Raw genomic sequence first — 23,335 nt, forward strand, 5'->3', positions numbered from 1 at the left:
GTGTCTGCATGGGTTTCCTCTGGGTGCTCCAGTTTCCTCCTACAAATCTGAAAGACATGCTGGTTAGGTGCATTGGCAATGCTAAATTCTCCCTCAGTACATTCGAATAGGTACCGGTGTGGCGACTTGGGGATTTTCATGATAGCTTCATCGTAAGGCTACTTGCGACACTAATAAATAAACTTTTTAAAAAAGTATTGATGAAACCATTTCACACCAAAAGTAATGGCCAGCTGTTCCTTATCTAGCTGTGAATATCCCTTTTCAGCTGTTGTCAGCATGCATAATGAAAAGCCAAAGGGCTTAAGTTTTCTTTTACATTAGTCCCCCACTTGCATTCAGTCTCTTTGTGAAGCAGCAGATACAGTGATGCCAACACTAGAAAGAACATAGGAAGAGCATAGAAAAAACTACAGCACAAACGGGCCCTTCAGCCCACAAGTTGCGCCGATCATATCCCTACCTACTAAGCTTACCTATAGCCCTCGATCCTATTAAGTCCCATGTACCCAGCCAGAAGTCTCTTAAAAGACCCTACCGAATTTGCCTCCACCACCACCAACGGCAGCCGATTCCACTCACCCAGTACCCTCTGAGTGAAAAACTTACCCCTGACATCTCCTCTGTACCTACTCCCCAGCACCTTAAACCTGTGTCCTCTTGTAGCAACCGTTTCAGCCCTGGGAAAAAGCCTCTGAGAATCCATCCGATCTATACCTCTCAACATCTTATACACCTCTATCAGGTCACCTCTCATCCTTTGTCTCTCCAAGAAGAAAAGACTGAGCTCCCTCAACCTATCCTCACAAGGCATGCCACCCAATCCAGGCAATATCCTTGTAAATCTCCTCTGCACCCTTTCAATAGCTTCCACATCCCTCCTGTAATGAGGCAACCAGAACTGAACACAGTACTCCAAGTGAGACCCAGCATTATTTCCCGACTCCTAAACTCAATCCCTCGATTGATGAAGGCCAGTACACCATACACCTTCTTAACCACATCCTCTACCTGCCAGGCCGATTTAAGAGTCCTATGGACCCAGAACCCAAGGTCCTTCTGATCCTCTACACTGCTAAGAGTCTTACCCTCGATATTCTACTCCTTCATCCCATTTGACCTGCCAAAATGGACCACTACACTTTTATCCGGGTCAAAGTCCACCTGCCATTTCTCCACCCAGCCTTGCATCCTACCTATGTCACGCTGCAACTTCTGACATCCCTCCAAACTATCCACAACACCACCAACCTTCATGTCGTCGGCAAACTTACCAACCCATCCCTCCACCTCCTCATCCAGGTCATTTATGAAAATTACAAACAGCAAGGGTCCCAGAACAGATCTCTGGGGCACTCCACTGGTGACCGACCTCCATGAAGAAAAAGACCCATCTACAACCACTCTCTGCCTTCTGCGGGCAAGCCAGTTCTGGATCCACAAGGCAACAGCCCCTTGGATCCCATGCCTTCTCACTTTCCAAAGAAGCCTTGCATGGGGGTCCTTATCGAACGACTTGCTGAAGTCCATACAAACCACATCTATCGCTCTTCCTTCATCAATGTGTTTAGTCATATTTTCAAAGAACTCAACCAGGTTCATAAGGCACGATCTGCCTTTGACAAAGCTGTGCTGACTACTTTTGAGCATACTAAACTTCTCTAAACGTTCATAAATCCTGTCCCTCAGGGTCTTCTCCATCAGCTTACCAACCACTGAGGTTAGTCTCACCGGTTGGTAATTTCCTGGGCTTTCCCTATTCCTTCCTTGAATATAGGAACCACACGCACAATCGTCCAATCCTCCGGAACCTCTCCCGTCTCCATCGACAACGCAAAGATCATCGCCTGTCATTCAGAAATATCCTGTGCCCCTGGTCATCCATCACCTGCCAGACATTTCAACACTGTTGAAAGGTCTGGCAGAAACTTCCTGTAGTAATTTACCATGTCCAAAATTGACCTGAGCTCAGATCATTTCTATGTTTGGAGCTTCCTTGATAGCTCTGACTTTGTCTTCCACAGGGAACATACCCACACTGTGATTGTGACCCAAATGTTCCACGCTTATGCTTGGAAGATACTCTTGCTATGCTTCAGTCACAGTTCTGCCTCCAGAAATCTCTTTAACACTCGATCCAGGCTGCTGAGTTGCTCCTCCTCAGTTTCCCCTATGATTAAGATGTCATCCAAGTAAACTGCTACACAAGGAACTCCCCTGCAATGGATTGTCCATTGTCCTCTGAAAAGAAATCACTAGATTGGAAGACACCCGAAAACTGAATGGTTGTATTTGAAAAAATCCTTGCACATTGATTGTGAAATACTGTTTTGAGTCCTTCCCTAACAAAAGCTGCTAATAGGCATGGCTCATGTTAAGTTTTAGAATGTCTTGCCTCCTGCAAGGGTCGAAATCAGGTCTTCTACCCAGAACAATGGGTAAGCATCCAGCTCAGAGGCCTGATTAATGATAGGATTGTAATGCCCAAAATACCATCACTTTTAAAAACAGTAAGAATTGGAGTTGCCCAATATGAAAAGTGAATGATACCAACCTTCTGCAGCCACTCCAGCTCCTCCTCCACTTTGCCTTTCATGGCATGGGGTACTGTCCTGGGCTTGAAAAAGTGAGGAGTTGCCTGAGGATCTGCAAACTGTTGTGCAGACAACGTACCCAGTTCATCTTTGAAAACCTCAGGATATTTCTGAATGACATCATCTGTCACTCAGAGTCATAGAGGTTTACAGCATGGAAACAGGACTTTCAGCCCAACTTGTCCATGTTGACCTTTTTTTTTAAAACCCCTAAACTAATCCCACTTGCCTTGCATTTGGCCCACACTCGTGTGGTTTATTTCACCCCAGTCCAATGGAAGTGTAATGAGCCAGTCATGCCCTAGTAGACTAAGCACTTTCCTTTTCACCACCTGGAGCCATGCACTTGCTTCTTGGCTATTATATGCAATATTGACCTCTCATGCCTCAAGCAATGGTATAGCTTCTGCGGTGTGCATCCAAAGTTGGACACCCGTCTGAGTAAGGATAGGTGCCTGCTTAGAGCTCTGAGTTTTTCTATGTCTCCTCTCTGATTACAGGTGCAGAGGCACCCATGCCCAACTCTATCTTAATTTCCTTTCCATCGACCCCCACTCTAGCATAGATAGGCTCCACACACAACTCACTCACATTGAACATTCTTCTTTCTGCTCTGTGCTTACCAGGTGATGCGCAGCTGACTGAGGCCTTTTTGAATTTGAATCTCCTTGCCTAGTCTTTGACTTGTTGTTAGGAACCCTGCAATTTTAGCCAAATTCCCTTTTTTATTGCAATAGTGACACTCAGCGTCCATGAATTTGCAATGATATATATAATGTGTCTCCCCACACCTGAAACTCTCCACTACTTCTGCCCTTTTATTTGTTGCTGCTTTCTCACTTGATGCACTGCACCCACCTGTGCACCTCCACTGGCCTTTTGAATAGTTTTTGCCTTGTTGGCAGACATTTTCATTCTCAGAGAAATTTTTTCAACTTTCTTGAACGTCAGTGTGACTTCTCCTATCTACTATTTATTGTTTAGTGTTACATCGTATATTTCTAGCCATTTATTTGCTTTGTGGAATAGCTTTTGCTTAGATTATTGTATTTATGGGTGAAACTTTCCCAAAATAAATAACAGTGAGAAAACCAGAGCGATCTGCTCTGGACATGCTCCGGACCTTAATCATCAGTGTCTAAACTCACCAGTGAGTCTGGCCATTTCTCAAGGACGCCCTGATCTCACAATGTAATGAAAGACCCCTGCACCACCCACCCCCTGCTGTCATGACCACCAACATGCTCCACCCCTGCACAACCCCCATGGCAGAACTCCCCGGGATATCCAAGGTGTGTTTCTGATATGGCAGTTTCATGATGGATGGCAGCCACAGTTGCTGACTGTGGTGAATACACTCAACCCTTTAACATAATAAATGGTGTGAAGCAGGGATGTCATGGCCCATGTACACAGCATATTCTTGATGGAATATAAATTCAATTAATAATACATGGCAATCTCTTCAACCGGAGATGGTTGAAATCCTCAATTAAATTGTCAGAGATGATGAATCAGGAATTGCTGTTTGCCAATGTCTATGGCCTTGTGTCATGCTGTGAGCATGGCCTGCAAAGGTTTGTGGACTGTTATCTCAAAAGCTTTTTTTTCAAAAAAGTTTATTTATTAGTGTCACAAGTAGACTTACATTAACACTGCGATTAAGTTACTATGAAAATCCCCTAGTTGCCACATTCTGGCGCCTGTTCGGGTACACAGAGAGAATTTAGCATGACCAATGCACCTAACCAGCACATCTTTCGACTGTAGGATGAAATCAGAGCACCTGGAGGAAACTCACACAGACATGGGGAGAATGTGCAGACTCTGCACAGACAGTGACCCAAGCCTGGAATCAAACCCAGGTCCCTGCTGTGAGGCAGCAGTGCTAACCACTGTGCCACCGTGCTGCCCATCAACTATGAGCTAATCATCAGCTTAAGGAAGACAAAGACAATACACTAACCATTCAGTTCTGATTATTTCCCATTTACCATGACCATCAATGACAAAATCTTGAAGGTTGTAGCTATGTTCAGAAGTGCAATCTCCAGAAACATCTGCATTGACGGTGGGGTGGCAAATAAAATTGCCTCAGCATGTATACATTCACCCATTGATACAGGAAACAATAGAGAAAACAATATACCTAATTCAAAACAAAACTTGCTTTGTACTAAACCATGGTAATACCTAGTCTCTTGTATGCTTGCCAGATGGGGACTACCTACTTCTCTTACATTATTTAGTTGGACAAGTTCCATGAGATGCATTTGGAACATCATGGCCATCAGATGGGAGGGCAAGATACCAAAAGCCAAGGTAAAAGAGCAGAAATGTGTGAAATTGAAGCAATCATCATCAGAGTCCAGTTCAGTTGGAGTGGATCTGTAGAACGTACGATTCATAATAAAATCTCTAAGGCAGTCACGTATTCATAACTAAAACTTGGACACCTCCTGTGAGGTAGGCCAAGATTAAGGGTCAAGAATTCCTTGAAGGTGAACCTCAGGAAGTGTGACATGTCTGCCAAAGACTTGGAGAAAACTGCACAAGGAAAAATTATCTGAGGATCAATCTCCAGTAATGGTGTTGCTCTTTCAAACAGCAAATAATACAAGTAACAAAGGTAAAAGACAAGCTAGAAAAACTGGGCAGAACCAATAATCAAACAATTCATTCCTGTACACATTGTGGAAAGCCAAGAGAGTCTGCAACTGAGGATTCCACAGCACATTTGTACGCACATCAGATGACCAGAAATAGCCATCTTCAATAATGGAGGAAAACTGACAACCCAACTGTAGCATATATGCAGTCACTGCAACTAAAGGTTGATTTTGGTTCTTTTAAGGAACAAAATAATTTTCATTGGATAAATCTCCTTAACATGGTACAGAATCTGCATGGATAATATATCTAATGTCATGATATTATCACCATTATAACATCTTAAAGCTATTACATCTATCATGGCTTGGTCTTACTCTTGCATTGGATTGAGAGTATTTCAATCTGAACAATGATCAGCATCCTGCATGCCAATCTGTGAGGTTGTTATGAGAAACAAATCTTATCTATAATCTTTAACTTTTACTTATATATACTTGATGGGAAATAACTCACTGTGATTTGACTCAATATTGAAGCTCCAGACACAGAAAGTATTGTCCTCTCATCCAGATTTAGGATTTTAGGCCTTTGCATCACAACAGGATCCATTTTTAAAACTTCTTCATCAAGTGCCTTGGCTCGCTGTGTGATTATCATTTCTGTTTTACTCTGCTTCCTTTGAGATGTTTTATTTTCAGAAAAAGCAGAATAAAATGATTGCAGATCATTCTAAATAAATGCAATTTGTAAAAAGAAAGGATTAAACATTCATTTATAAACTTCGAAAAATGCTATCTCTATTTTCATTTGATTTTCCTAATTCCCTTCTTTATTCATCAAACTTATAAGCAAAATCATGGTTACCTTTGCTCTTTGTGTTGGTAGAATGTTGTGCAAAGAGAGTATATTACTTCAGATATAACATTCCAATACACACTGTCTCAAGTCAAATATAATAAGAAACTTCAAAGGATCGGGGCTGATTTTGTTTTTTTATTTCCTATCCATTCACTTGATAATAATAATTAATACTGGAAAGTACTTTTTGAGAAAAGATTTGGGAATTTTTCTAAGACCTATGAATATTGTGAAATACCTGTTTTGGTTTGAAGTATGAGAAACTACCTAGGTCAGATATATTTACCGCTGCAATTTGTCATATAGTTAATTCACTTGTTTCAACCATATCTCCATGTAACTGCAGTGGTAACAGAACTCTGTAGAGGCAGAAGTGCGCTCCTTGCAGAAATTGTGGGTAGAATTCTTCCAAAAAAATTCTAAGCATCAAATTCACATGCTGGAGTAAATCTGCTGTTTTTTTCAGTGAGTCTTTCAAACTGAACCTCCCACGCTCTGTGTATCACAGAGAGCCCCGTTGTGAATCTCAATGAAAAGCCAAGGATGGCCTATTCCCGCAGGAGAGGTCAGCAGCATAGCGCTGAGTGAGCCACTGCGCGTGCACTAATCTATCAGAGCTCATATCGGCGCATGCACAGTTGCCCTGCACTGCCGGTCTGCCAATCACCGGCCAGCTAAATCACTAGCCAGTCCCGTAACCTGACGTCGTTGGTTGTGTGACCCCCTACCATTCCAATTTCTGGCTTCCCAGATGTGTCGGGGCCAGCTCCAACCACATCCCCCACCCTGCTGTGACCGCCCATCGTCCCAGCCCCTCCCCCACTTCCGCCCACCCCAATGGCTGTCCACCCTCCTTCTGTCAATGATCCTGACTGCAGACTGGCAGCATGAACCCCCCTGCCCCCATCCCCAGCCATTGCCCCCAGAGGCCCCCCCAATAGGAAGCCCCCTGCAATGCCTGATGCCTAGTGGGCAGTGCCAGCTGGCCAGGTTGGCACTGCCAAGCTGGCAATGCCTGGAGATTACCCCCCCTTACTCCTGACCTCCAGAACTTCCATGTCCTCCTGTCACGCCAGTGGGGTTGAGCTGCCAGCTCCCCTTTAATGGGAAGTTGTTGTAAAACACTCCTGTTGTTGTGAAACACTCCTGGCCAGTTGGGTGAGTGGTGACGGGGTGGGGGGCAAATGCTCATTGTAATAGTTAAATCAGCTCTGTACCGATTTCTAGCCTGGAGCTGAATGATGATGGAAATCCAGCAACCAGAGACACATGGAGGCTGTGGTGCCCCACAGGAAGCTCACTCCACAGCCTCCACTTATGTCTCCTGGCCCGCTGCACTGCTCTGGAAGAATCACTCCCAACGACTTTGAAAAACAACTCCCAGGTACACAAACTCCTAAGTTTCAGAAAATGGTTTAAAGTATTGCTGAAGGTATTAAAATTGTTCTTCATCCATCGGTTTATTTCCCTTCTGCATAAAGCTATAGCTTTTAATATATACACTTTGAAGTTTAGCATGAAATATTTCAGTTTTTATGTTCTTTTTTCAACCATCAGCGAACTATGAAGTATTTAGTGAGTATCTCAGGTTACTTCTACAGTCTTTTCCCTTTCTGTGTACGATAAGGATTTCAGATCACAGATGGGATTGGCCTATCTTCTTGCGCTGGGCATGAGAAATGAGCTCTGGGTAAAAGGTTGAACTATACTATCATGGGGCTGAATTTTTCTTTCTGGGATATTAGAAAAGTGGAACTGTTTCCAGGTTTCAAATATCTTAAATTGAAAATAGATTCTGCAGCCAGACCACCATTGAGTTGGGGGAGGGAATTCTTCTTCTGGGCAGCCTTTGGCTGCTCCAGCACCTGGGCAGGCAGGAGGACCTCTACAAGAACAACTTGTATTTACATAGTGTTTTAACAAAACAAAATGTCCCAAGGCCTTTCACTGGAGCATTATAAAACAAAACATGCTATTGAACCACATAAGGAGATATAAAATCAGAGGACAAAAAATTTAGCCAAGGGTAGGTTTTTAAGGAATATCTTAAAAGAGGAAAAGAGGCAGAAAAGCATCAAGAGAGGTAAAGAGGTGTAGTGAGGGTGTTCCAGAGTTTAGGCCTGACAGGAATGATGTTTCCCCAGCACCAGTGAGTGCCTGCCCCCAGGTGACTGAACTGGTTTCCATCATTGCTTGAAACTAGAAGTCAAGTGAAAAATCCTGAAGGCCTGACAATCGCTTTCGTTTTGTTGACATTGAAGGAGGGATTATTATTGCCACACCAGTTCACCAGATTCTCTATCTCATTCATGTTGGTCCCATTCCAGTTCAGGTACAACCTATCTGACTTTACCCGTCCCACCTTTCCCAGAAACGGATCTAGTGATTCAGAAAACTAAACTCCTGCACCATTTCCTGAGCCACACATTCATCTGCTCTATCCTTTTCCTATATTTACTAACACATGGCACCGGGATTAAATTCCAACCTTTGAGGTCCTACTTTTCAATCTGTACATAGCTACCTAAATTCTTGCTGCAGGACCTCATCCCTCTGATGTGAACCATGACCTCCAACTGTTCACCCTTCTCTTCAGAATGCCCTACAATTGTTTTGTGACATCCTTGACCTTGACACCAGGGAGGCAACACACCATCCTGGAGTCACACCTGCGGCCACAGAAACACATGTCAGCATCCCTCACTATTGAATCTCCTATTACTATTGCTCTTTTGCTCTTACTCATCCCCCCTTTTGCAGCTGAGCCACCCACAGTGTTGTGAACTGGCCCTGGCAGCACTTCCCAGTGCAACAATCATTCTAACCATGATCCAACACAGAAAGCACAGTTGTGGTGCAGTGTTCTATACAGCACAACAAGCAATGACTATTCTTCGGAAACTGGCTGGTTTTTACCACTGGACACCTCCAGATCTATCGAAGCACAAGAAGCACATCTTCAGCATGGAGATAGTTAGGTGGAACGGCCATGCTAAATTCTCCCTTGATGTCAGGGGGACTAGCTGGAATAAATGCATGGGCTAATGGGGATTGGGGCTCGGTGGGATTGTGGTCGGTGCAAACTTGATGGGCTAAATGGCCTCCTTCTGCACTGTAAGATTCTATGATTCTATGATTTACAGTAGTCCAAAAAGTTGTTGAAATTGGCATAACTGTGCAACATTTAAGTTTTTTCATGAACAGTTTCTAGTTTTTTTTTAGTTCCTGGAGTATAAGCTTTGGTGGCAAGTCCAGCACTTGTTGCCCATCTAAAACTGGAAGATTCACCAAGATTGCACTAGGGGAAAAATCTCCTAGAGAAACTCCTCACTGTGACAGTCAGTCCTGGAGAAGGAAAAGAATGAGAGTAAACTTTCAAGAGCTAAAAGTAGATTCTGCAGCCAGACCACCACTGTGTTGGGGAAGGGAGTCCCTCTTCTGGGCAGCCTTTGGCTACTCCAGCACCTGGGCAGGTGGAACTATATCCAGAAGCATTTTGCAATGAGCAGAATAGGAAAATAAGAAGGCAAAAAAATACATTTCACAATTTTAAGGGGTGGGGAAGGCAAAAAGATGAAGCAAACACTCCCTCAAAATGAATTAACATTCAAAAAATAAGCAGACAATACCAAAACAGTGAGCAAAGTTAACCAAAAAGATTACAGAAGAATACAGACATCTCAATGGATTGGTCAAATAGATGCCAAATGAAAAGCAATGTGGACAAATTCAAGATGATACATTTTAGGAAGGAAAATAAGGGGAGCACATATTCAATTTAATGGAAGAAAACGAACAATCATCAATGATTATATAATTGATACTGAAATGGATCAACAGTAAAATACAAATAATCCCTTTCAGCAATGCAAGATATTCCGTAACTAAATGCATTACAGTTTGCTAAAATTATTATCCATACCTGTATAATATATTCAAAGTCAATGAAATATTCCGGCACAACAAGTTCATGGTCAAACACAAACCACTCATATTGACGTAGACTGCAATCACAGCTGCCATGTAGTTTAAGGGTACTTGAGAATCCTTGAAGTACATAGGGAGTTAGAAAAAAAATTAAAAGATCCACATTTTTCATAGTCCTGCACTAAATATTTACAAACACATCGTAAATAAGCTGATCAAAGGGCAACTCCCCAATACTGGTAATACTTGCATTACATGGAATGTGAGAAATATATGGAATAAGCTTATATATGAGCTGTCAAAAATTGACTATCTTTTGAAGGCCAGTAACAATTCATTGAGAATTACAGATCCTCTTGTTGCAGACATGGTGATCTGATAAGCAGCTTTTTGGGATGAAAGATGGTTGGCATCAATAAGAAAGACACCACAGGGCTGGAAAGTTTTCCAGAAGTGGGGAGGTGGAAGAGGAGACCATTTCACAGAAAGTAATCAGTAATATCGACATAGAACCTTCAGGAAGCAACTGAGCAGCAGTATGTGATTTCTCTGTTTTTGCAAGCAGGCTTTTATAGTGCTATAATCACTTCCTATTGGGGTGTCCAGATGCTAAAGCTTGGATTCATCTTACTAAAATCTTGAATTTTCACAATAAAGCCATGCTTTTACTTTTTTTAGTTTTTACCGGCCATGGAATCGCTCAAAGATGATTACTGTTTTTGAATAATATATTGATGTGGTAGCATGGCCACTTTAATGGATGATCATTCATGGGCTACGTGACCAGGCTGGAATCAATGGAGCACGAGCGTGCACATCTGGGCTGATAGGGAGCAAGGCCAGGCATTTCTGGGGCTGGAAGACATCAGCTGGAGTCAGGACGTTGTCGGGACTAGATCTGTATAGTTGCGCTGTTAAACCCTTAGTTGTGCATGGTTCTTCTCAGTCAATAAATCTTTTAGTTTGTTACTTGACACATTGAGTCGCCTTGAAAGATTACACTGGTGATGCAGACAAAGTGGATCAGTCATCGCATGGGGAAGGAGTATGATCACTCAAAGTTCAAAGAATTAAAGATACAGACTTTGTTTTAAAGATGCCGCTATTTGAGAAAATAGAGCTATTCAGCCCCCAAGTTGAGAATTGGGGTCAATACATTGAGAAACTGTGTTATTTCTTTGCTGCAAACAAAATAATGGCCAAGAAGTGGTAAGAGGCGATACCTCTTACTAGAGTCATGGCCTACAGATTTATAATCTGGTGACACAAAAAACCTTTGATCAGTTAGTCAATTTAGTTAAGGATCACTATAGCGCCCAAACTTCCGATATCATGCAAAGGTACAAATTCCACACTACTGTTAGGGAACCAGGAGAGATGGTCTCCAGCTTCGTGGCCAGACTTCAATAATTGGCTGAACACTGCAAGTTTTGTTTGCTGGAGCAGACGAGGAAGGAGCATCAGAGAGAAAGCTAAGACTTTACCTGTTAAAAACCTGTTTAAAATAAGTTTAAAGCACTTTGTTCTTTGTAGAACTGTTTAAAGCATTTACTTATTGTATTTACTGCTTTAAGAATTGTGAGGGAGTGATTATCAGGCAGTTGTGGCCCATCAGCTTTAAATCAGCGCCAAGTTTAAAAGGAGGCCTGGTGTAGATAGCGGGCAGCGTCGGAGCGGGCAGCGGAGTGAGAGGGAAGCAGAGTGAGCTATTAGGGCTTAATATCAAAAAGGGCTTGAAGGTAAAAAGGCCAGGTTGAAAGAACAAGGAAAAAATTTTTTCCCACAACAAATTATATTGAATAATGGAGGGGCATGTGATGTGCGGTTCCTGTATGATGTGGGAACTGGTGGCCCCCGGGTCCTTCCCAGAGACCATGTCTGCAGTAAGTGCAGGTTGCTGGAGGAGCTCCAGCTCAAGGTGGATGAGCTGGCCTCTGAGCTACAGACACTGAGGCTCATCAGGGGGAGAGAGGGTGCCATTGTCAATGGGGTGCAAGTGACATCCACCCCCTCTAGACTGTCTAAATCTAAGGGTCAGGAACAAAAGGGGGCTGCTGGGAGGAGGAAGGGGGGTGAGGAGCGGAGGCCTCAGCCTCTTAATCTGCATAACAGGTTTGAGGTTCTTGCTTCCACTCTGGAAGAGGACGAGGCAGGTGAGGTTGGTGAGCAAACTGCACACGGTACAGTGATGCAGCAGGACATAGGCAAAGAGAAGGGGAAAAGGAACGTAGTAGTGATTGGGGATAGTGGGGTGAAGGGTATTGACACTGTCCTTTGTCACAATGACAAAGTGCACAGAAGGGTGTGTTGTTTGCCTGGTGCTCGGGTACAGGATGTCGCAGCTGGGCTGCAGAGGAATCTGGAGTGGGAGGGTGAGAACCCGGTTGTGGTGGTACATGTGGGTGCCGGCGACGTAGGCAAAGTGCGGACTGAGGATCTGGGGAGGGAGTATGAGAAGCTGGGAATGGAATTAAAAAGTAGAACTGACAAGGTGGTCTTCTCTGGGCTACTGCCTGAACCGAGTGCAGACGGGCGTAGGGTTGACAGGATAAAGGAAGTGAATGGGTGGCTCAGAGATTGGTGTGGGAGGAATGGGATCGAATTTATGGGGCATTGGCACCAGTATTGGGGTAGGTGGGACTTGTTCGGGCGGGATGGGGTTGGTCTGAATCGTGCTGGGACCAGAGTGCTGGCGAATCGAGTAAAGAGGACTGTAGACAGGGCTTTAAACTAATTAGGGGGGGGGAGGGTGCGAGGGTAGGTGATGTTAGGAGGTCTACAGTTAAGGATAGGGTACAGGTAAGGGAAGAGGCTGAGGATGTCCCAAGTGGTGGCGTTACGGCAAATAGGGTCCAGAAGAAGGCTGGGATGAAAGCGCTTTATCTGAATGCACGAAGCATTCGGAATAAAGTGGATGAGCTGGTGGCGCAGATCGACACAAATGGATACGATCTGGTGGCCATTACAGAGACGTGGCTGCAAGGTGACAGGGACTGGGAGATGAATGTACAGGGCTATCAAGTGTTTAGGAAGGATAGGCAGGAGGAAAGAGGGGGTGGCGTAGCTCTGCTGATTAAGGACAGCATCAAGGTGGTAGCAAGGGATGATATCGGAGCCAAAGAGCAGAAAGTGGAATCGTTGTGGGTGGAGATTAGGAACAGCAAAGGGAGGAAGACGCTGGTGGGTGTCGTCTATAGGCCCCCGAATAATGATCTGGAGGTGGGGCGGGCTGTTAACGCGCAAATAAGTGCGGCGTGCAGGAATGGGACGGCAGTAGTTATGGGGGATTTCAATCTGCATATTGATTGGTCGACCCATGTTGGACGAGGTGGGCTCGAGGAGGAGTTCTTGGAATGCTGCCGGGATAGTTTCCTGGAACAGTGTGTGTTGGAGCCGACGAGGGAGCGAGCTATCTTGGATCTGGTGCTATGTAATGAGGCGGGTAGAATTAGGGACCTTGCGGTGAAGGATCCTCTTGGAGAGAGTGATCATTGTATGGTGGAGTTTCTGGTGCAGATGGAGGAGGAGAAAGTGGGTTCCCGGACACGCGTCCTTTGTTTGAATAGAGGGGAGTATGGTAGGATGAGAGAAGAATTGGCGAATGTGGACTGGGGGAGCGCATTGGAAGGTAGGTCTGCTGAGGAGCAGTGGAGGATCTTTAAGGAGATCTTTCTTGGTGCTCAGCGGAAATTTATTCCGATGGTCAAAAAGGACTGTAGGAGGAGATGTAATAAGCCGTGGATGACGAAGGAGGTGAAGGAAAGTGTTAAATTAAAAGCGGAGGAATTTAGAGTAGCTAAGAGCAGTGGGCGAGAAGAGGATTGGGAAAGGTTTAAATGTCAACAAAGATTGACAAAAAAGTTGATAAAGGAGGGTAGAAGAAGCTATGAAGCTGGGCTAGCGCTTAATATAAAAAAGGATAGCAAGAGTTTTTATAAATATATAAAAAGGAAGAGGCTGGCTAGGGTGAACGTTGGTCCCTTAGAGGATGAGAAAGGGGACCTAGTGGTAGGGGATGGGGATATGGCTAAGGTCTTCAATAACTTTTTTGTTTCTGTCTTCACGGAGGAGGACGTGAATAATTTGCCGGGTGTTAGCGATGGAAAGGTGGTAGGACTGGAGGGTCTTAATGACATTACTGTTACTAGAGAGGTGGTGCGCGACAGACTGGAGGGGCTGATTGTGGACAAGTCCCCAGGACCGGATGGAATGCATCCGAGGGTTCTGAAAGAAATGGCGGAGGTTATAGTGGATGCCTTGGTGGTTATTTTCCAGACGTCGCTGGATTCCGGGGAAGTGCCGGAAGATTGGAAAACGGCTAATGTTACGCCGTTGTTTAAGAAGGGTGCCAGGCAAAAGGCGGGGAATTATAGGCCGGTTAGTTTAACGTCTGTGGTAGGTAAAATGTTAGAATCCGTCATTAAGGAGGAAATTGCGAGGCATCTTGAAGGGAATTGCTTGATAGGGCAGATGCAACACGGTTTCATTAAAGGGAAGTCGTGTCTGACAAATTTACTGGAGTTCTATGAGGATGTGTCTAGGGCGGTGGATAGAGGAGAGCCGGTGGATGTGGTCTTTCTGGATTTTCAGAAGGCGTTTGATAAGGTACCTCACAAGAGGTTACTGCAGAAGGTCAGAGGACATGGAGTTGGGGGTAGGGTGTTAGCGTGGATAGAGGATTGGTTGTCAAATAGGAGGCAGAGAGTGGGGGTCAATGGGTGCTATTCGGATTGGCGGTTGGTGACTAGTGGGGTGCCCCAGGGGTCGGTGCTGGGGCCTCAGCTTTTTACCATTTATATAGATGATCTGGAGGAGGGAACCGAGTGTAGGGTGTCGAAATTTGCTGATGACACCAAGATTGGTGGAAAGGCAAATTGTGCGGAGGGTGTGGAGAGTCTGCAGAAGGATCTAGATAGGCTGGGCGAATGGGCCAGGAAATGGCAAATGGAATTTAATGTTGGCAAGTGTGAGGTGGTCCACTTTGGTAGGAAGAATGGTAGGAAGGACTATTACTTATGTGGCGAAAAACTGCAGCAGGCGACGGTGCAGAGGGACCTCGGGGTCCTTGTGCATGAGTCGCAAAAACCCAGCCTGCAGGTGCAGCAGGTGGTCAGGAAGGCGAATGGGATGCTGGCCTTCATAGCGAGGGGGATTGAATATAAAAGTAGGGAGGTCTTGCTGCAGCTGTATAGGGCATTGGTGAGGCCGCAGCTGGAGTACTGTGTGCAGTTTTGGGCGCCGCACCTGCGCAAGGATATTTTGGCCTTGGAGGGAGTGCAGAGGAGGTTTACTAGGCTGATACCGGAGTTGAGGGGGTTGAGCTATGAGGAGAGGCTGAATAAACTAGGCTTGTACTCGTTGGAGTTTAGAAGAATGAGGGGAGATCTCATTGAGACGTATAAGATGATGAATGGGATGGATAGGATAGAGGTGGAGAGACTGTTCCCGCTCAAAAAAGACAGTAGGACTAGGGGGCACAGCCTCAAGATAAAGGGGGGGCGGTTTAGAACGGAGTTGAGGAGGAACTTCTTCACTCAAAGGGTGGTGAATATCTGGAATTCTCTGCCCGTTGAAGTGGTGGAGGCTGCCTCGCTAAATATTTTTAAGAAGCGGGTTGATGGGTTTTTGATAAGAGAGGGGATTAAGGGTTATGGGGAGAGGGCGGGAAAGTGGAACTGAGCCACGACAGATCAGCCATGATCTTATTGAATGGCGGGGCAGGCTCGAAGGGCCAGATGGCCTACTCCTGCTCCTATTTCTTATGTTCTTATGTTCTAAGTTTTGGCCTACGCTGGGAGACACGTTGAAAGATCGTTCAGTTTGTGGAATCAATAACAAATTAACACAGATAAAGGGAATTACAATTAAACAAGGATAGAGTTAGGTAAAGTGGACTGGATGGATAGATAAGCAGGAAAGACAGTAATCAAGCAATGACAGACAGACAATTAAGGAGGTAATTGGATGCATTGATTGTAATTTTCCAAAAATCCTTGGATTCTGGAGAAGTACTGGAGGTTTGGAAAACTGACAATGTGAGACCCCTACTCAAAAAAGGAGGGAGGCAAATAGCTGGTAACTACAGGTTGATTAGCTGAACATGTATTGTTGGAAAAATGTTGGAAACAAATATTATAGAAGTAATAGTAGCACATTTGGAAAATCATAATCTAATTAAGCAGATTCAGCATGGCTCATGAAAAGGAAGTCATGTCTGACTAATTTATTGGGGTTTTTCAAGGAGCTCTCAACCAATAGATATGTTGCATTTGGACTTCCAGAAGGCTTTTGACAAGGTACCTCATAAAAGATTATGTCATAAGAACCCTTGGTGTTGGAAGTAGTATATTAGCATGGATAGAAAATTGGCTAATTGTCAGGAAACAGTGAGTAAGGATAAGGGGTTCTTTTTCAGGTTGGCAACCTGTAACTAGTGAGGTTCCACAGGCACAGTTGTTGTGACTGCAACTGTTTACAATATATTAATGACTTGGAGGAAGGGAATGAGTGTACTATAGCCAGATTTGCAGGCAACAGAAAAGTAGGTGGAAAGCCAAGGTGCAAGAAGGATACAAACAGTTTACAAAGAGATATTGATAGGTTAAGTAGGTGGGCAAAAAGTTGGCAAATGGTTTAAAGTTTATTTACTAGTGTCACAGGTAGGCTTACATTCACACTGCAGTGAAGTTACTGTGAAAATCCCCTAGTCGCCGCACTCTGGCACCTATTCAGGTACACTGAGGGAGAATTTAGCATGGCCAATGCACCTAATGGCTGTGAAGTTATTCATTTTGGAAGGGAGAACAAAAGAACAGAGTATTATTTAAAATGGAGAAAAACTGCAGAAAGCTGCAACACAAAGGGACTTGGGGTACTTGTGCATGAAACATAGAAAGCTAGCACACAGATGCAGTGGGTAATCAGAAAGGCTAATGGAATGTTGGCACTTAATTCAAGGGGGTTGAAGCATAAAAGTAGAAAAGTCTTGCTTCAACTGTACAAGGTACTGGTAAGAACAATCCTACAACATAATGAGCAGTTTTGGTTCCCTTATTTAAGATATTATTTCATCGGAGGCAGTTCAGAGAAGGTTCCCTGAGATGATCCCCACTATGGTGGGGTTGTCTTCTGAGGAAAGGTTACACAAGTTGGGACTCATTGGAATTTAGAAGAATGAGAGGTGATCTCATTGAAACATATAGCATGTGGCAAGTAACAAAAAGATTTATTGGCTGAGAAGAACTACGTACCACTAAGGGTGTAATAGCGAATCAGCTGTACAGGTTCAAGGCTTCCATGAAGCTGCAGGTTGATAGGCCATTGTCATTAGCAAGATTTTTACTATCCCACAATACTACACCTCATACCACTACTGGGGTCACGCATGCAGAATTACTAATGAGTTGGCACCTGTGTACACTACTTAAACAATGTTCCCAAATTTGTCTGGAAGGGCGAAGACTCAGCAACGCTCTCACAAAGAGTATCATGACACATGACACTCAGACAGATTGTTCAATTTTGATAACCTCATTTTGGCAAGGAATTTTGGTGGCTGACTTGCTTGGGTGCCAGGAAGAGTTGTGAAGAAGTCTCATATGTGATAAAGGCAGAGGGCTGTCCAGTAAAAAAGCATGTTGACCACTTATGCAAGATAGTAGAGCTAGCTCCAGGAGACAAGCAAGTGGGCCCCACATCCAGTTCATATGTACCAGCCTCTGAACAAGAGATTTTTGACACCCATGGTGGGGCCATGAACACCTGTGGCTTCGGTGGCTGAGGCAGAAGAAGGGGCTGGCAAGAGTAAGCTCCAGAAGCTGTTAGCACATCCATTCCATCAGCAGATCCTTGGATGTCGACTGCTGAAGAACCCCTGACATAGTTGCAGCATTCCACAAGGATCCGGAAGTTTCTAGACTGGTTGACATTATAAACTGTTTTTCCCTGGTGTCCCTTCTGTAACATTGTTGTTTGCCTGTCTATGTATTAACCATTTTTCTTTTTGTTTAATCATGGGTAGTCCAAGAAGTTTGGGGAAAAGAGGTGTGGTAGCATGGCCTCTTTAATGGGCAATCCTTCACAGACCATGCACTCGAGCCTGAATCAATGGAGCGCGAGTGAACAAACCTAGACCAATTGGTAGCAAAAGCACGTATTCCCAGGGCTGGAAGGCTTCAGTTGGAGTCAGGATGTTACCAGGAGTAGATCTGTATAGTTGGCTGTAAAACCTTTAGTTGTCATAGTTCTTCTCGGTCAATAAGTCCTTTAGTTTGTTACTTGCCACAGAGTCACCTTGATTTACTAAAGTTATGCAGTTGGTTACCTGTATCATTTGCACATCTGGTATCCACTTTTCGAGGTCTATAGACAGAATTTGCATTTGGGTACTTTAATTGTTCAATAGTTTCTGAATCAATGACCTGAACACTACGACCAAGGAAGACTTTGGCAATAATGAGCTGACCTGAAAGCAAAGTCAAATAATTTGTTTCAATACTTTGTGAAGTTGAATGCTCTACATTCATTCACATTTGATACGTAAGATAGCATTAATGCGGAACACCAAAAATAAAAGCCTGACACATCCCTTAAAGTTTGTCCAATAAACCATATATACTTCGTATCGGCATAGATACCAAGCTATTCGTGTAATGTCCTTAAGGAGATAAAGAATCACAGGTAGAATGCAAAGAGATAAATCAATCCCCAGCCTCTGACAAAATATCAATCTAACTACTATTTATCTTATTCAAATCAATTACATTTCTATAGTGTGAAAATGGGATGACCATTGTTTCCCACATAAGAACATAAGAAATAGGAGCAGGAGTAGGCCATCTAGCCCTTCGAGCCTGCCCCGCCATTCAATAAGATCATGGCTGATCTGTCGTGGCTCAGTTCCACATTCCCGCCCTCTCCCCATAACCCTTAATCCCCTCGCCTATCAAAAACCCATCAACCCGCGTCTTAAAAACATTTAGCGAGGCAGCCTCCACCACCTCAACGGGCAGAGAATTCCAGAGATTCACCACCCTTTGAGTGAAGAAGTTCCTCCTTAACTCCATTCTAAACCGCTCCCCCTTTATCTTGAGGCTGTGCCCCCTAGTCCTACTGTCCTTTCTGAGCGGGAAGAGTCTCTCCACCTCTATCCTATCCATCCCATTCATCATCTTATACGTCTCAATGAGATCTCCCCTCATTCTTCTAAACTCTAACGAGTACAAGCCTAGTTTATTCAGCCTCTCCTCATAGCTCAACCCCCTCAACTCCGGTATCAGCCTAGTCAACCTCCTCTGCACTCCCTCCGAGGCCAAAATATCCTTGCGTAAGTACGGCGACCAAAACTGCACACAGTACTCCAGCTGCAGCCTCACCAATGCCCTATACAGCCGCAGCAAGACCTCCCTACTTTTATATTCAATCCCCCTCGCTATGAAGGCCAGCATCCCATTCGCCTTCCTGACCACCTGTTGCACCAGCAGGCTGGGTTTTTGCGACTCATGCACAAGGACCCCGAGGTCCCTCTGCACAGTCGCCTGCTGCAGTTTTTCGCCACGTAAGTAATAGTCCTTCCTACCATTGTTCCTACCAAAGTGGACCACCTCGCACTTGCCAACATTAAATTCCATTTGCCATTTCCTGGCCCATTCACCCAGCCTATCTAGATCCTTCTGCAGACTCTCCACACCCTCCGCGCAATTTGCCGTTCCACCAATCTTGGTGTCATCTGCAAATTTCAACACCATACACTCGGTTCCCTCCTCCAGATCATCTATATAAATGGTAAATAGCCCCAACACCGACCCCTGGGGCACTCCACTAGTCACCATCCGCCAATCCGAATAGCACCCATTAACCCCCACTCTCTGCCTCCTATTTGACAACCAATCCTCTATCCATGCTAACACCCTACCCCCAACTCCATGCCCCCTTACCTTCTGCAATAATCTCTTGTGAGGTACCTTGTCAAACGCCTTCTGAAAATCAAGAAACACCACATCCACCGGCTCTCCTCTATCCACCGCCCTAGACACATCCTCATAGAACTCCAATAAATTTGTCAGACACGACTTCCCCTTAACAAAACCGTGCTGTGTCTGCTCTGTCAAGCAATTCCCCTCAAGATGCCTCGCTATTTCCTCCTTGATGACGGATTCTAACATTTTACCTACAATAGACGTTAAACTAACCGGCCTATAATTCCCTGCCTTTTGCCTGGCACCCTTCTTACACAACGGCGTAACATTAGCCGTTTTCCAATCTTCCGGCACTTCCCCGGAATCCAGCGACGTTTGGAAAATAACCACCAAGGCATCCACTATAACCTCCGCCATTTCTTTCAGAACCCTCGGATGCATTCCATCCGGTCCTGGGGACTTGTCCACAATCAGTCCCACCAGTCTGTCGAGCACCACCTCTCTAGTAACAATAATGTCATTGAGACCCTCCAGTCCTACCACCTTTCCATCGCTAACACCCAGCAAATTATTCACGTCTTCCTCCGTGAAGACTGAAACAAAAAAGTTATTCGAGACCTCAGCAATTTCCCCATCCCCTACCACTAAGTCCTCCCTCTCATCCTCTAAGGGTCCAACGTTCACCCTAGCCAGCCTCTTCCTTTTTATATATTTATAAAAACTCCACATATCCAAGGCAAACACATATGTTTATCTATTGGACATTCACCCAGTGTAAGCATCCAGCTCATTTACTTATTTGTTTCCAACTCTTCTCCAATCTGTCTTGAATGCGTTGGCTCTTTGCTTGCTCTCTTTTCCAAAAGCAATCGCCTGTAAGTGTCACATTCCACGTAGGATCTTTGACACAAAGACATCAGGCTATTTCAACATTGCTGAGCCAGATATTCAGCCAGTATCCCTCCAGCTGCACCTTCAAAAGGGGCTATTGATAAACACAAATAGACAAACCACCTGCTCTTTTAAATCTAAGAGTGTTGGGGTCAATTTTAGGGCTCTTACTGCCAAACCAGAATTTAGTTAGCACAGTGCACAACTGGAATAAAACTGGAGACTCGCCCAGGCAGTACAGGGATTAAAGGAACCGGAATAGGTCATTCAGACCCTTGTACCTGCTCTGCAGTACAATTAGTCCACAGTTGATCTGCACCTCAACTTAATTTTCCCATTTTCGTTTCAAATTCTTTGATATCTTTATCTAACAAAAATATATCTTGAAAACTCAAATTATCCCAACATTCATGGCTCTTTTAGGGCAAAAGTGCCAGGTTTCCACTCTACTTTATGTAAAAAGCTGTTTTTTGATATTACTCCTGAATGGCTTAACTCTAGTTTGAAGATTGTGACTGTTTGTTTTTAATTCCTTACCTCGTAAAATCCCTTTAACATTTTGAACATCTCAGTCAGATCCATCTCTTACACTCAAGAAAATAGAAGTCAGGTTTTATAAAATGTCCTCATAATTTGACCCGCTAATTCTAGGAATCATACTGATGAATTAAATGCTCAAAGATCAACATAGGTACTTGGTAGTACAGAACTTGAGTATTGCTGAAAAAACACATACTGTTGAAACTTTTCATCTTGCACTCATCAGGACAGAATTGCAAGAGTACAAAATCTCAAAGGGAACAGCAACTTATTCTGTATGAAAAGAGGGTGCTGATTAATTGGCAAGTTGATGCTATTTGGTAGAGGCATTATGACAGAAAATTCCTCAGGGAACAGTTAACTGGCAAGTTTTTATTTAAATTCAAACCAGGCAAGACAATTCTAATTAGTCAAGGCAATGCCATGGGGAATGAAGCAGGACATGACTTTAGAGTGGATGATTTGACAATTTGATTCCAATGATTAGAGGATTGAATTATGAGGACAAAGGGCAGGATTTTCTATTTGGCTGTTTTTCTTCTTAAAATTCGAAATAAATGACATAGGATTAGAAATGACGATGTGCGTTGCACCAATTCAGAAATGCAAAACAATGCATCAGAACAGTAAGTAATGCCATATTTGTTCAGATACGTTCAGTATTTGCATGTATTCTGTAAACATTATAATCACATTGAATCATTGTCTTTCCTGAAATGGTGCACATGAAATGAACAAAATAATAAAAGTACAGCATAGCAACATTCCCTTCGGCCCTCTAAGCCTGTGCCGATCATGATGCCCTAACTGAAAAAAAAACCTTCTGCTCTTACTCGGTCCATATTCCTCCCTATTCACGTACCCATCCAGATGCCTCTTAAATGTTGCCAATGTGTCTGCTTCCACTACCTCCTCCGGCAGCGCATTCCAGGCACCTGCATGAAAAACTTTCCCTGCACGAAAAACTTTCCCTGCACACCTTCCTTAAACTTTCCTTCTCTCATATTGAACCTGTGCCCCCTTGTAATTAACACTTCCATCCTTGGAAAAAGCCTTTTATTATCTATCTTGTCACAGCCTCTCATAATTTTGTAGACCTCTATTAGGTCTCCTCTCAGCTCTGTGGCTTCCCTCTGCTTGCCCCTACTCTGTTATGTTTATCTCAGTCTGATGCTATCTTTTTAGCCTGTCCAGTACATCATAATAGAAAGAGTCAGGAAGTAGCTTTCAAAATTGGTATTAAATAGGATCCTCATCTCCATTAAAGTAATTCACTGGTTAGTCATCCAGTGCTGCCAGGACGTGTTTGAGTAAAGTTGCTGGCTGTTTCGGATGCTGTTTGGGTGTTGATACTTCGAATTTTGTGGAATGTTACAACTTCCTCATTGTTTTTTTCTTGTTCAGAGTAGCTAAACTTGGATTTGCCTCATCAAGAATCAAGGTCTTATCCTTGATTCTCCTAAATGTGGGAGAGGAACAGCAGCGATGGCAAGGAAGGCAGAGAAGATCTACATAGGTTACAAGAGGAGGACAGGAAACCTTGCAACACAAGTGTCATCAACAACTGATCAGCAGAGCTGAACCTCACAGAAAAATAATGTTCAATGCAGCTACTTCTCTACAGTGAGCGAGTCACATACTGTGCCACTTATTGCAGCAAGAATTGGAACCCAATGCCAGCACGCCTGTGGCAGTGGAAGTTACCATGATTTTAAATGTTTATGCCTCTGTTCCCTTCAAATCTGCTTTGGGGACATCATCATGAACACAAGTTGATATAACAAGTTATTACTGCATTGCTGTCAACAGTTCATCAGTTTCCTCAGAGGCAAATAATCGTGAAGAATGAGCACTGGGATTTAGATCGCTAAATTTCTGCGGGCACAGGGCATCATTAAGTAGGTCTGCTACTGCACAATTATGAAGCAGCTTTGTTTAAGAAAAGGAAGTATCTTCGTTTGCTCAACATTTATGATCACAGGTCATATGCAAGCC

At 44.0% G+C, this 23,335-nt stretch overlaps 1 protein-coding gene across 1 annotated transcript in view; it reads right to left on the reverse strand.

Annotated features, from left to right (window-relative positions):
- The window catches only part of lrrc9 (leucine rich repeat containing 9), a 152,667-nt gene that overhangs the window by 60,097 nt on the left and 69,235 nt on the right, over positions 1 to 23,335 (reverse strand). Inside the window, exons 14-16 of the mRNA XM_080202432.1 lie at positions 18,316 to 18,456; positions 9,988 to 10,112; positions 5,721 to 5,936 (exon numbers count right to left, since the gene is read on the reverse strand). Coding sequence (XP_080058558.1) covers positions 5,721 to 5,936; positions 9,988 to 10,112; positions 18,316 to 18,456 — 482 coding nt within the window. The remainder of the gene's footprint in view (positions 1 to 5,720; positions 5,937 to 9,987; positions 10,113 to 18,315; positions 18,457 to 23,335) is intronic.

This window comes from Carcharhinus amblyrhynchos, chromosome 14 (genome assembly GCF_965287045.1).
Source record: "Carcharhinus amblyrhynchos chromosome 14, sCarAmb.v2.hapA, whole genome shotgun sequence".
NCBI classification, from domain to species: Eukaryota; Metazoa; Chordata; class Chondrichthyes; order Carcharhiniformes; family Carcharhinidae; genus Carcharhinus; species Carcharhinus amblyrhynchos.